Consider the following 15,392-nt stretch of genomic DNA (forward strand, 5'->3'; position numbering starts at 1 on the left):
GGTTAACAGGCAGTTTTTATTTATTAAGGTTATTTAGTCTAACATCTCTGAAAATTCTAATCATGTATTCTGGAAGACCTCAAATTTTCTCTGTAGCCCAGACTGTCCTTGAACTTAGATTTTTCCTAGTACATTTTTCCAAGTTGATAGAATTACAAGTCTGTGAACCTGATCTGGCTCGTATGTACCCTCTGATAACATTAAGAGTATATGGCTATTATCCTTTGAACATGTAGAGACTCATGGAGAAATTTTGTCTGCTTAGCTTGTTTATGTTTTTTGCTTGTTTTGTTTTTCTTTCCTTTTAAGACATGGTCTTAGATAGCCCAGGCAGGATTTTGAACTTCTGTGTAGTTAATGAAAGCTGGACTTCCACTAAAGATCCTATTTTCTCAATCTCAACGAACAAACAGTCCAGTTGTCACAATGTGTCTTCTAGAAGCAGTAAATGGTCATAACTTTCAAAATCATTCAATTGTAAGGTCAGCAAACTGGGCAACATATCATGCTCCAATTTCTTCTAAATTGACCCTAATTGGGCAGGATCAATATTCTCAGTTCCCATTTCATATAGCAATCTGTCATTTCATATTCATTTGTAAGCAGTGACTAAACAGTGTGGGATCCAGATTAGTCACACCTTTAATGCTAGCTCTCAGGCGAGTAAGGCATGATAATCTCCTTAAGATTAAAGAACTCATGGTCAACATAATGAATTCCAGATGAGAAAACCTGTATAAATTACAAAGGAAACAAAACATTTATGATTGAATCAGTAAGAGTAAGGACTCTCAGGGGTGTGACTGAAATCTGAGTGAAAACAAAGGGTGGGTGTGGGTAATAGATTTGAAGATCAGTTGGCAGGGAGGAGCCAAAGAGTGGGTGGAGAAAACAAGGTGTGGGTGTGGGTAATGGATTTGAAGATCAGTTGGTAGGGAGGATCCAAAGAGTGGGTGGAGACTTTGGGGTCTCCAGAAGGTATATAAGCACTGGTTCCTGGATTCAGGGCTGAACACAGAGAGGTATCTGAGCAAGGTGAAACGACCTACTGATTTCCTGGCAAGTTGAGAACTGCAAGGAAGTTTGTCTAGCTAGGTTGGGGGGAGGTTTTCATGTGGGAAGATGGAGCTAAACGTTTCAAAGGAATGGAAACAGGGTGGAGATTTATGTATATTTAGAGTTTGAAGTTAACCGTATTCCTGGCTTCACGGTTATAAAGTCCTGTGAAAATTCAGGAGGTGTTTTCAGGTTTTCTTTGTAGATATGAATACTGAGAATTACATAAGGGCAAAATGTTGGGCAACCAGAAGAACAGTGGTGATGTGACCCAAGGGTACTGTCACATCTACTATGCTTTCATTCAATGTTCTCCAAAATGGAGGAGACCTGTGCATGATGTTGTCTACCTGATGATAGGGAGCTATGAGTGGAGGAGTTGAGTCTCTGGGATTTCTTACATCTATTTCTGTTTTTATTCCAAGCTTCTCTAGTCTAAGAAGATCTCACAATGGAACCAAATTCCCATGTGATCACAGAATCTCATGTTACCCATGGCTTCTCACTTCCACATGGTCTAAAAATGACTGGACGACAATTTACATTTCCAACTAACATATTCCCTAGCTATTCAGTGAACCCAGTCCCCCACGGTTCTGCAAGTACCTCATCGCCACATTATCCACAAGGTTTCCTAACTTCTCAAGTTCCGACAAAGTCACAAGAAACTTTCAACAATACAAGGAGGCAACAGAAGCACAGAGTGTTCACTGAGGATCAAAATCTGGTACTGCAAGAACATTTTAATAAATGCAAATTCCTGAAAAAGGAGGAATGCATGGAACTAGCCCAAAGATTTGGCTTGGATGAGCACCATATCAAGGTATGGCTTCTCTAGTGTCTGTCTTTATTCTTGTCAGACAGCCTCTTCTCCAGCGGCCTTCTACAAACTTCCGTGACTCCTGCAATTATTGTCCCCCTCAAGTATTGTGGCTACAAAGCCGAACAACATGTCATATAATAAAGATGAAAGGGTGTCTCATGTAGGATTGTCTTCCTCTTATTTGCCTAACACAAAATAGTGGTAACAAACACAGTGATAATGGTGCCCCAATGGGTTTTAATATCCTCTACCTAAGGGCTTCCATTCAAACATCCTCCTTTTCATAGAACATTCCATATTTTTATGGCTTCAAGTCTAGTTCTCCCTGCATTCATCCTACTTGTATCCATTATTCCTAGTCATCTGAGATAGGTGATGCATAAAGAGCAATATCCAGGCATTTCTTCCAGCAACTTTAGATTTAGGGCCTAAGTGCAGCAACCTGCCTCTTCTGATATCTTCTCTTTCTTTCTCTAGATCTGGTTCAAGAACAGGCGCGCTAAAGTGAATCAGAAAAAGGGCCAAGGACAACATTTGAATCCGGGTTGTGGATCACAGGAGATATATGCCTCCCCAACTGCATCTGACCCTCGTGACCCATCAAGCAGTGAAGATTCCCCGTGCCACAACCAATCAAGAATCAGCTGGGCTCCACAACATATCCCCTCAAGTAACTCTTCACAACATGAACCTGATTTCTCCACTGTTGATCACAAGTTTGAGAAGAAATATTTCTGTAATAGTTCAACTAGGGAGATGCAGCAGATGCCTGGGAAACTCAGTCACCAACCAGATGGTAGGTGTGGACTTCCCAAAGGTTGTGTCCCTTTTGAAGGGTCAGCCAAGTCAGAATCTATGTGTGAGAAACCATCAGCTGTCAGTTTTCAAAATTTATCCCTCCATTTGAGTATTGCCCAACACACTGAATCCTTTTTGTCCATGTGTCAGCGACAATCACTTGTGACCACTCCACCTCAACTCAACCCCTTGAACAATACACTAGACCAGACATCGATTTTCTCCAAAATTGATCGGGCCTGTGAGGCAATTAACAAGAAGAGGAAGAGATCCATAGAAGAGGATCAGCAGAGCAAGAAGGCTAGAGATCATTCATGGAAGGGAGGCATTGATTCCAATGCTAAGTCTTCCTGTCCAAAAGACACTGTCCTTCTCATGGCCTCTGCTTGTGGGGATTCCAGGTTACAGAGACAGTTATGTGTCAGTTCTCATCCAGCAGTGTGCCACTCCAATACTTCACCAGACTCAGGGACCATTCTTTCCATGATGGAGAGCACATGCAGAGTTAACTCTCCTCCTCCACTCAATCCAAGTGTTTTCCCAGTACCCGAATCTGTTTTCTCCATTGATGAGATCAATGAAGATCTTTTACACGAAGTCCTGAAGTGTGACCATCCTGGTCAAGACACTACCACTAAAGAAGGAATCCCAGTACAGTCAGCATCTTGTGAATCATCTGCAGACCAAGCTCCAGTCCAAGATGCAGACTCAAGCAAGACTGCCGAATTCAGCACAGCTTCTACAGCAGCTCCAGCGTCTGCCACTAAGACTTGTGGAAGAGGAAGGGAGATTCAATCTGCTATCACCTGTCTAGACAAAGATAATGATCGAGGTTCCTCTACCATTCAGGACAAGCTCTTTATTGAACAACTCTGTGAATTAGATGCCTCTTTAGAAAACTTGTCACAACCTGACTTCTTTGAACACTTCTCACTCCTTGACTTCTATTAAGAACTCTTCATCCTGATGTTTCTGACTATACTGTCCTCAACTACCACACTATATTGATCACAGGCACTTGGTACCAATGCAGTTTGGTTTTCTTTGTTGAGACAACATTGTAATTTCATGTATCTCAGACTGGCCTTTTATGTTCTGGGAACTGTTGGCTTTATTTCCCACATGTTGGCTTTTGTAATTTGTGACTAAGAATTTGAACAAAAAAATCTTAATTTTCGGGTAACATACTTTTTTGTTTATGTTTACTTTCATAGTTACCTTTTTATGTGTACACAATACTTATAAATTGTGCAGGTAGTGTGAGAGAGAATAATTTCATGTAGTAGATTCTGGCCTCGATATTCTGGCTTTTCTGTTTCTGCTCCCATGCTGTGAGATTCCAAGTATGAGCTAATAACCCTGGCCAATGAGCTTCTCTCCAGGAATTAGTGAGATGAATAAAACATTGTGCTATTTATACCTTATGTCTCTCTTACTACTTAGCAATGTGGCATACATTGAGGAAATTAACGTCTCTGGCATTTGATATGGCTCCAAAGAAATTAACATGTAATTTGCACACATGTCAGTCTTCACCATCCTTGTTGTGTGGCCCCATGCTTGCACTGTGGGTGTCTGGCACCACATTCTCGATTCCAAAGGTACCTCCAGTGTCATGTGTACATGCTGTGTTCATACACAAAGTTAATAGTGGAACCCTGAACAGGCCTTGGCTATCTCAATGAATTGATTAAACAGATTAAGCTGAGCTATGTGACCTAAACTTTTAATCCCAGCAGAAAGGATGTACAGGCAAGACAAATTTATACTATTCACTCAAAATAACGTGGGCAATAGAATCTTGTAGGATTTATTTTCCTCTAAAGTCTTAGACCCTGTAATTAAACACAGGTTACCTCATGTTTTTGTCAAATGACTTTAGTAGAATTGTTCCCTCTTGTGACCAACTCACCTCTTCTATTTTTATTTCTACACAGAGTCTCAATAACATACCCAGACAGCACTGATGTGCAGTTTGGTGGGCTCACAAATGAGAGGCTGGCAGTACACAAATATAACCAAAACCCTATTCTGCCAGCCTTTGAGGAATTTCCACATTGTTTCTATTGTATCTGTTCAAGTGTACACTCCCATCATCAGTACATAAGTGTCCCTCTTTGACCACATCTTCACCAACATAAGCTGTCTTATTGTTTTCACCATTCAAAATAGTACCAATTTACCTTGATCTTGTTGCTATTTATGAAATATGTATAAATATGCATATATATGCACACACAAATACACACACACACATATATATTTGAGGGTAGGATGTCAGGTTTAGAATTTCTGTGTGTAGCACTGGCTATCTTGTAAACCAGGTAGAACTGGTGTGACTTGATCTCAGACATCTGACTGCCTCTGCCTGCTGCATGCTGGGATTAAATGTGTGAGCCACTGCTGACTAGCCTGTTGTGTGTTCGTTTATGAGAGTCAAGGTCTCTCTACAGATAGGCCTGGCTCTGCTGGAGCTCTGTGTAGATAAAGCTGGGATGACATTCAGAAAGATCCTTCTTTCCTAGTCTCTGGAGTGCTAGGATTAAAGGGTAAGCCACCACACACACAGTCAATTTAACATTGTTCAAAAAAGCTCCTCAGGCACTTGTGTTTAACTTTTGAGGATTTCTCTTTATGTATATAACCTATGTTTACTTCAAAAGAAAATATTTTATTTAATTTATTTTATTCATCTTATTTCATTGATTTTATTCGTTTTGTGAAACAGGCTTCTTTTGTATCCTGGTTTTCCGGGAACACTTTAGTTAGACCAGGATTTCTCAGAACTCTGAGATTTAAATATCTTTTACTCCCTAGTGCTAAGATTAAAGCTGAGTTTCACCAGGGCCTCTTAGGGATGCTTGTTCTGGCAGTTTATTAAAATTTGGTTGTGTATTCTAAATATTACCCTGTTTTCAGATCTTGATGTGTGATAAAACTTCCCATAGATTCAACTCATAGACATATATCTATTCATCCCAGATAAGGAAATGGTGACAGAAAAAAGAACAGGTGCCACCAAATGCAAATTTGGAAATCCATGAATTTGCTGGATTGTTTACAGGTTTTTGGCCTTTTTTAAAAATGTATTTTTATCTTAGTTGGCGGTTTCCTCATGTGTCTTTCTGGACAAGAGTGTTTTGTACTCAGACCTCTAAACTAGAATGTCCTTAAACTCACAGATCTTCCTACCTCTGTCTACAGAGTTCTGGAATTAAAGGAGGGATTTGCCAAAACTTGGACCTTACCAGTTATTAAAACTTGCTAATATAATCACAGTATAGCTAAGGCTCCAACTTCAGGCCCTAAAATAATTGGCCAAAATGGAGTATATATTATTTGTTGATACTTACCTATTCATCTATTTTTATGAAGAGAAAAACATGCGGTAACATGGCCCCATCATGGGAAAGAGCTGTGGGAGTGGGAAGAATATGAAATCTTATGTATACCCCCATCTAAATTCACATTGGACTATTTAGGTATATGTTTTATATGTAGCTCTAACTGCCATGGAAAAGTTTTTGTAGACAAGGGTAGCCAGGAAGTAAAAAAATCCCACTTTCCATGCATTTTGAGACTTTGGATTGAAAGTAGATTTTATTCCATGGTTATTAAAATATATTTTATGTAATATTCTACTCATAATTCAGTGATCACTTTTCTCTATATCACTAAATTTTCTGACCAGGAAAAAGCTTTTGTCAAAAAAATTTGTAACTTGTCCACTGTCATCCACTTTTGACTCTAAAACCTTCACATGAGATTGAACATAATTTAAAAAGTTTCTCTGGAGAGGTTTCTCAGCAGTTAAGGGTGCTGGCTGCTCTTAAAGAGGTATTGAGTTTAATTCCCACAAACCACGTGGTGGTTCACAATCATTTATTTTGTAATCTGTTACTTTTTGTGGTATACAATCATACATGGAGGTAGGATTCTGGATACATAGTAAAAGAAATTTTAAAAGTTTCAAGAAATCCTCTTGTGTTAAGAGAAGCTTTATCTTGTGAGAAAAGCCTTTCCGCCAGCCTGGTTCTAGATCCACATCAGTCCCAAATAAACACACAGGAGGCTATATTAATTATGAAGCTGTTGGCCTTGCTTGTTTCTTACTGGCTACCTCTGCCTTAAGTAATTACCCCATAACTGTTTTTTTTGTGATGAATTGTGCCGGTATTTTGATGGGAATTGTCTTGAATCTGTAGATTGCTTTTGGCAAGATTTTCATTTTTACTATGTTGATCCTACCTATCCAAGAGCATGGGAGGTCTTTCCATTTTCTGGTATCTTCTTTAATTTCTTTCTTTAAAGACTCAAAGTTCTTGTTATACAGGTCTTTCACTTGTTTGGTTACAGTTATCCATAAATATGTAATGTTGTTTGGGGTTATTGTAAATGGTGATGTTTCTCTGATTTCTTTCTCAGCCCCTGTATCATCTGTATATAGTAGGGGTACTGATTTTTTTATCATTTTTTATTTTAATTTTAAATAGCTTGTTTTACATGTCAATCCCAGTTCCCTCTCCCTCCCCTCCTCCCGCACTCCCCTTCCCCCTCCCTCCCACCCTATTGCCAAATCCTTCCACATAGGGGATATCTAGAGTCTGTCATTTTACTCTTGGTAGGGTCAAGGCACTCCCCTAAGAGTCCAGGCTGAGAGAGCATCTCTCTTTGTGCTATAGGCACATGAAGACAGTTTGTATACCAGGGATAGACACTGATCCACAGCTCAGGGCCCCATAGGTTGCCCAGGCCTTCTCACTGACACTCACATTTGGGGGTCCAGATCAGTCCCATGCTGGCCTCCCCACTGTCGGTCTGGGGTCCAAGAGCACTCCCCTGTTCAGATCAGCTGTCTCTGCTGGTTTTGCCAGCCCATTCTTTGCCAATTTGCTCATCACTCCTCTCTCTCTGTCACTGGGTTCCTTGGGTTCAGTTCAGTGCTTAGTTGTGTGTTTGCCTCTGCTTCCATCAGTCACAGGATGAAGGCTCCTGGATGGTTATAGACATCAAGTTCATTATCAGGAATGGGCATTCGAGGTGGTCCCTCCACTATTGCTTAGCTTGCCAATTGATGTTATACCTTTAGATCACTCGAGGTCACTCTGGTGCCTGATCTGTCTTCGATCCTATGATTCCCTCTTCCCCTATTCTACCCCCACCCCCTCAACTTCCTGTTCCCCCATGACCAACTCCCTTCCTCTTTACCCCTCTATTCTTCCCAGGTCCCACTCCCCCCACCCTCGCCGTGTTCCCCATCCATTCAGAGGATCTTGTCTCCATCCTCTTCTCTTGGGTACTATGCATATATGCATATCTTTTAGGTTCTTTCCTGTTTCCCAGACTCTCTATCTGTGGAAGTGCAGACTGGCACTATCCTGATCCATATCTAAAATCCATATATGAGTGAGTACATACCATGTTTGTCTTTTTGCGACTGGGTTACCTCACTCAGGATGGTTTCTTCCAGTGCTATCCATTTCCCTGCGAATTTCAAGATTCCATTGTTTTTTTCTGCTGAGTAATACTCCATTGTGTAAATGTACCACATTTTCTCTATCCACTCTTCAGTTGAGGGGCATCTAGGTTGCTTCCAGGTTCTGGCTATTACAAACAATGCTGCTATGAACATAGTGGAGCAGATGCCCTTGTTGTATGAACCTGCCTCATTTGGATAAATGCCTAAGAGTGGAATTGCTGGGTCTAGTGGTAGATTAATTCCCATTTTCCTGAGGAATCTCCATACTGATTTCCAAAGAGGCTGTATGAGTCGGCATTCCCACCAGCAGTGGAGGAGTGTTCCTCTCTCTCCACATCCTCTCCAGCATAAATTGTCTTCGGTGTTTTTGATTCTAGCCATTCTGACAGGAGTAAGATGGTATCTCAGAGTTGTTTTGATTTGCATTTCCCTGATGGCTAAGGATGTTGAGCACTTTCTTAAGTGTCTCTTGGCCATTTTAGCCTCCTCTACTGAGAATTCTCTATTTAGCTCTGTACCCCACCTTTCAAGTGGATCCTTTGGTGTTTTGGAGACTTGTTTCTTGAGTTCTTTGTAAATTTTGGAGATTAGCCCTCTGTCAGATGTAGGGTTAGTGAATATCTTTTCCCATTCTGTGGCCTGCCTTTTTGTCTTTTTGACTGTGTCCTTTGCCTTACAGAAGCTTTTTAGTTTCAGAAGGTCCCATTTGTTAATTGTCGATCTCAGTGCCTGTGCCACTGGTGTTATGTTTAGGAAGTGGTCTCCTGTACCAACTCGTTGAAGAGTATCTCCCACTTTCTCTTCTAAAAGTTTCAGTGTGGCTGGATGTATGTTGAGATCTTTGATCCATTTGGACTTAAGTTTTGTACAAGGCGATAAACATGGATCTATCTGCAGTCTTCTGCATACCAGTACCCAGTTATGCCAGCACCATTTGTTGAAGATGCTTTCTTTTTTCCACTGTACAGTTTTAGCTTCTTTGTCAAAAATCAGGTGTTCATAGGTGTGTGGGTTAAAATTAGGGCTTTCGATTCGGTTCCATTGGTCTACCTGCCTATTTTTGTGCCAATACCAAGCTGTTTTCAGGACTATAGCTCTATAATAGAGCTTGAAGTCAGGTATGGTGATGCCTCCTGAAGTTCCTTTATTGTATAGGGATGTTTTGGCTATCCTGGGCCTTTTGTTTTTCCATATAAAGTTGATTAATGTTCTTTCCAGGTCCTTGAAGAATTGTGATGGAATTTTGATAGGGATTGCATTGAATCTATAGACTGCTTTTGGCAAGATTGCCATTTTTATTATGTTGATCCTACCAATCCAAGAGCATGGGAGATCTTTCCATTTTCTGGTATCTTCTTTGATTTCTTTCTTCAAAGACACAAAGTTCTTGATATACAGGTCTTTCACTTCCTTGGTTAACATTATCCCCAGATATTTGATGCTGTTTTTGGCTATTGTAAAAGGTGATGTTTCTCTGATTTCTTTCTCAGTCACTTCATCATCTGTATATAATAGGGCCACTGATTTTTTTGAGTTTACCTTGTATCCTGCCACATTGCTGAAGGTGTTTATCAGCTCTAGGAGTAACCTTGCGGAGTTTTTTGGGTCACTTATGTAAACTATCATATCATCTGCAAATAATGAAAGTTTGACTTCTTCTTTTCCTATTTGTATCCCCTTTATCTCCTTTTGTTGTCTTATTGCTGTAGCTAGAACTTCAAGTACAATATTGAAGAGATATGGAGAGAGTGGACAGCCTTGTCTTGTTCCTGATTTTAGAGGAATTGCTTTGAGTTTCTCTCCATTTAGTTTGATGTTAGCTGTTGGTTTACTGTATATTGCTTTTATTATATTCAGGTACGTTCCTGTTATCCCTGATCTCTCTAGGACCTTTATCATGAAGGGGTGCTGGATTTTGTCAAAGGCTTTTTCAGCATCTAGTGAGATGATCATGTGGTTTTTCTTTCGCAGATTGTTAATATGGTGGATTACATTGATAGATTTTCTAATGTTGAACCATCCCTGCATTCCTGGAATGAAGCCTACTTGATCATGGTGGATGATTTTTCTGATGTGTTCTTGAATCCGGTTTGCAAGTATTTTATTGAGTATTTTTGCATCAATGTTCATGAGGGAAATTGGTCTATAGTTCTCTTTCTTAGTTGTGTCTTTGTGTGGCTTGGGTATCAAGGTAATTGTAGCCTCGTAGAAAGAGTTTGGCAGTGAGCCTCCTGCTTCTATTGTGTGGAATACTTTGACGAGTATTGGAATGAGCTCTTCTTTGAATTTCTGGTAGAATTCTGCACTGAAGCCATCTGGGCCTGGGCTTTTTTTGTTTGGGAGACTTTTGATGACTGCTTCTATTTCATTAGGGGTTATAGGTCTGTTTAGATTATTTATCTGTTCTTGATTTAGTTTTGGCAAGTGATATCTATCCAGGAAATTGTCCATTTCCTTTAAATTTTCAAATTTTGTGGAGTACAGATTTTCAAAGTATGCCCTGATGATTCTCTTGATTTCCTCAGAGTCCGTTGTTATGTCCCCTTTTTCATCCCTGATTTTGTTAATTAGCATGTTCTCTCTCTGTCTTTTGGTTAGTTTGGACAGAGGTTTGTCTATTTTGTTGATTTTCTCAAAGAACCAACTCTTTGTTTCATTGATTCTTCTCAGTGTTTTCCTGGTTTCTACTTGATTGATTTCAGCCCTCAATTTGATTATTTCCTGGCGTCTGCTCCTCCTGGGGAGTTTGCTTCTTTTGTTCTAGAACATTCAGCTGTGCTATTAATTCTCTAGTATGACTGTTCTCCAGTTTTTTCATGTGGGCACTTAGTGCTATAAACTTTCCTCTCAGCACTGCTTTCAAAGTGTCCCATAAGTTTGTGTATGTTGTGTCTTCATTCTCATTGAAATCGAGGAAGTCTTTAATTTCTTTTTTATTTGTTCCTTTACCCAGGGATGGTGCAATTGTGCATTGTTCAATCTCCATGAGTTTGTAGGGTTTCTGCGATTTGTGTTATTGTTGAATTCTAATGTTAATGCATGGTGGTCTGATAAGATGCAGGGGGTTATTCCAATTTTTTTGTATCTGTGGAGATTTGCTATGTTTCCTATTATGTGGTCAATTTTAGAGAAGGTTCCATGTGGTGCCGAGAAGAAGGTATATCCCTTTGTATTTGGGTGGAATGTTCTATAGATGTCTGTTAAACCCAGTTGGGTCATAACTTCTATTAATTCTTTTGTTTCTTTGTTAAGTTTCTGTCTGGAGGTCCTGTCTAGCGGTGAGAGCGGAGTGTTGAAGTCTCCTACTATTAGTGTGTGAGATTTTATGTGCATTTTGAGCTTTAGTAATGTTTCTTTCACGAATGTAGGTGCCTTTGTATTTGGGGCGTAGATGTTTAAAATTGAGACTTCGTCTTGATGTATTTTTCCTTTGATGAATATGAAGTGCCCTTCTTCATCTCTTTTGATTGATTTTAATTTGAAGTCTAATTTGTTAGATATTAGGATTGCTACGCCCGCTTGTTTCTTGGGGCCGTTTGATTGGAAGATCTTTTCCCAGCCCTTTACTCTGAGATAACGTCTGTCTTTGGTGTTGAGATGTGTTTCTTGTATGCAGCAGAAGGAAGGGTTCTGTCTTCGTATCCATTCTGCTAGTCTGTGTCTTTTTATAGGCAAGTTGAGGCCGTTGACATTGAGGGATATTAATGACCATTGATTGGTGATCCTTGTTTGCGCTTGATTTATTGTTAGTGAAGTTATTTTGTGTAGTTTCTCCTCCCTTTTTCTTTTAGTGTTTTGTAAAGTATGATTATATATTGCCTGTGTCTTTGTGAATGTAGTTATCTTCCTTGGCTCTAGGTTTTCCTTCTAGCATTTTCTGTAGAGCTGGATTCATGGATACGTATTGTTTAAATCTGGCTTTGTCATGGAATATTTTGTTTTCTCCATCTATGGTAATTGAGAGCTTTGCTGGATATAGTAGTCTGGGCTGGCATCCTTGTTCCCTTAGCGTTTGTAGGACATCTGACCAGGATCTTCTGGCTTTCATCGTTTCCATTGAGAAGTCAGGTGTAATTCGGATAGGTCTGCCTTTGTATGTTACTTGGCCTTTTTCTTTAGCTGCTCTTAATATTTTCTCTTTGCTCTGTAGGTTTGATGTTTTGATTATTATATGGCGAGGTGACTTCTTTTTCTGGTCAAGCCTATTTGGTGTTCTGTAAGATTCTTGTACTTTCATAGGCATATCTTTCTTTAGGTTAGGGAAGTTTTCTTCTATGATTTTGTTGAATATGTTTTCTGTACCTTTAAGTTGAAGTTCTTCACCTTCTTCTATACCTATTATTCTCAGGTTTGGCTTCTTCACGGTGTCCCATATTTCCTGGATATTTTGTGTTAAGGATTTGTTGGTTTTGAGATTTTCTTTGGTTGACGACTCTATATCCTCTAATGAGTCTTCAACACCTGAGATTCTCTCTTCTATCTCTTGTATTCTATTGGTGATACTTGCATCTGTAGTTCCAGACCGTTTACCGAGCTTTTCTATTTCCAGCATCCCTTCATTCTGTGTTTTCTTTATCGTTTCTATTTCAGCTTTCAATCCTTCAACTGTTTGAGCTGTTTCCTTAATTTTCTTGGTTGTTTTTTCTTGGTGCTCTTTAGATTCTTTGAGAGATTTGTTTATTTCTTGAATTTTTCCCCCATTTCATGGATTTTTTGTTTGTTTTTTCTTCTATTTCTTTAAGGGATTTCCTCGTTTCTTCTTTGAGGCTCTCCATCATCTTCATGAAATAATTTTTAAGGTCTGTCTCCTCTTCTTCATCTATGTAGTGCTTTTCGGGTCTTGCTGGTGTTGGATCCCTGGATTCTGGTGGGGTCATGTTGGTGTTTCTATTGCTGAGTGATCTCTTATTCTGTCTTCTTCCCATCTCTTCTTCCAGTGGGTGCTGGTGGGGTCTTTCCGTCTCCACTGGTCTCCTTCCTTACTGCAGCTGAAGCTGGGGATGCTGAAGCTGGACTCGCTGGGGTTGGGGTCTTGGAGGGGCTGATCTCTTTCCTGAAGCTGGACTCCCTGGGGTTGGGGTCTTGGAGGGGCTGATGTCTTTCCTGTGTGGGCGGCTCTTCTGGAAGCCGGGAGCGGCCCTGAAGATGGAGGGGGATGGGTGATGGGCGGGCAGTCCCAGCTGGAGACCCAATCTCACCTGAAGCTGGGCTCGCTGGGTTGGGGTCTTGGAGGGGCTGATCTCTTTCCTGTGTGGGCGGCTCTTCTGGAAGCCTGGAGCGGCCCCGAAGATGGAGGGGGATGGGTGATGGGCGGGCGGTCCCAGCCGGAGACCCAATCTCACCTGAAGCTGGGCTCGCTGGGTTGGGGTCTTGGAGGGGCTGATCTCTTTCCTGTGTGGGCGGCTCTTCTGGAAGCCGGGAGCGGCCCCGAAGATGGAGGGGGATGGGTGATGGGCAGCTGGTCCCAGCCGGAGACCCAATCTCACCTGAAGCTGGGCTCCCTGGGCTTGTTTCTTACTGGCTAGCTCTGACTTAAGTAATTACCCCATAACTGTTAATCTAAGTATTTCTCTTACCGGAGAATAGTCCCGGGCTTCCTACTCCCATGGCGTTACATCTCGAACTCTCTGTGTTCTCCTTCCCAGAGTTCTACTGGACTCCTTTTCCCTCCTATCTTGGGTCCCAATAGGCTCAACAGTACTTTATTGACAAATGCACAGGACTTCCCCAACATCTCCTCTTTTCTTTTTAAACAAAAAGAAAGGTCTTAACTTTAACATAGTCAAATTGTATATGACAGAACAATTATCAAGTAAGAACACAGTTACATTTTGTCTATTAACATTTAGCAAGATCTAAAGAAAATATCATCCATACCATCCTTGTGAGTACAAAGTCCTATATGTAGCTTATCTTTTATCATAACTATGGAAAACTATAAGTATAACTATCTGTCTTCAACTCCATCAAAGACCACAAAAGGATAATATATAAACACTAGGATTGACAGAGACATCTTGCTACCTGGACAGTCACCCAAAGTTCCTCTGTAACGTTGGGGCATCCATCTTCAGCCCATAGGCCACAATGTATCCAGAAGATTTCTCAGCCAAGCAGGAAATTTCAAAACTGTCCATCTGCATCAGCAGTCTGTCAGGCATTTTTCTGTGTCCTGCAGAATGTACCGTAGACTCTTCCATGAAGCAGGAACCCTGTAAGACTCAGTTCAGCAGTCACTTTCCTGTGGGTTCTGCATGTCCAGATTATACAACAACAGTCAAACAGTCTAGGTAAGAGCAGTTTCTTGCCCAAATGGCTAATCTTGCCATGTTGAAAGTGAACTCCATAACGAGTTTCTTCGATGCCCATTTTCCTCTCAGACATAATTGGTGCTGCCAGGAGCAGACATTTCTCATTGTCAAGAAACACCCTAAACTATTTTAAATTCCATTTTCTGAAGGTCTTTGAGAGGTTTGAAGACTGTTTATCTATCTCAAATATATTTCTGTATATCTAGAAAACCTAACTTACCTAACTATAAATTCTACCTATTATAAGTAACTATCTATAATCAGCATTCAATTATGCATTACGTTGTAAAAGATCAGTATAAGAACAATACTTAATCAAGAGGAGAAATATACACATCACAAAATTGACCTTGAATTTGTATCAATAAATGAAAAACAATACCCATACCATAATTCCCTTTTTACCATTTAAAAAGAGATTGGCTGTGATCATTAATCAATTATAAACAATCCCATTTAAATGAAAACGAAGATTTATAAACAAGATGGGAATTAGGACGTCGTTCATTCCAAACTGCTTCCTGCTGGAAGGGGCGCTGTTCACACCATGGGGATCATGACAAAACTCAGAAACCTGTATAAGTTCTTATTTTTGTGGTCTGTAAAACTCCATCATCTTAGCTGTCTCAATTGTTGAAACGCCTTGCCCACTGCTTCCGGGGGTCTTGGTTCATGAAACCACAGAAGCCTGGAAGGAATCCTCAGCTTTTCATTTTCTGTGGAAACATAAACTAAATCTCCTTTTCCGAGTAACATATCCTTATACTTAAATTTTGAAGTCAAGGCATTTTCAAAAGATAGAAGTTGGATTAATTTAGCAGCATTTATAATGAAGTGTGCTTTAGCAGCTCTTCCTTCCATAACAATCAAAAAACTGAAAAACACAATAGCGTGCAGTATCCAGACTCTCTGTGTATTTTCCATC

General features: G+C 40.3%; 1 protein-coding gene across 1 annotated transcript; it reads left to right on the forward strand.

The window, feature by feature from the left end:
• The first annotated feature begins 1,765 nt into the window (after positions 1-1,765).
• Positions 1,766-3,862, forward strand: LOC121138021. The gene is made up of 2 exons (XM_040740869.1): positions 1,766-1,879; positions 2,357-3,862. The coding sequence occupies exons 1-2, from the start codon at positions 1,835-1,837 to the stop codon at positions 3,626-3,628; spliced, it is 1,317 nt and encodes a 438-aa protein (XP_040596803.1). The 5' UTR covers positions 1,766-1,834; the 3' UTR covers positions 3,629-3,862.
• Positions 3,863-15,392: the final 11,530 nt, after the last annotated feature.

This window comes from Mesocricetus auratus, unplaced genomic scaffold (genome assembly GCF_017639785.1).
Source record: "Mesocricetus auratus isolate SY011 unplaced genomic scaffold, BCM_Maur_2.0 contig_7648_pilon_obj, whole genome shotgun sequence".
Classification (NCBI taxonomy): domain Eukaryota; kingdom Metazoa; phylum Chordata; class Mammalia; order Rodentia; family Cricetidae; genus Mesocricetus; species Mesocricetus auratus.

Bases quoted from the DNA above. Each gene is read 5' to 3' on its own strand.
- LOC121138021 (XM_040740869.1), top strand. From the start codon at position 1,835: ATGGAACTAGCCCAAAGATTTGGCTTGGATGAGCACCATATCAAG. The intron at 1,880-2,356 runs GTATGGCTTCTC...TTCTTTCTCTAG, and splicing joins TGGATGAGCACCATATCAAG to ATCTGGTTCAAGAACAGGCG.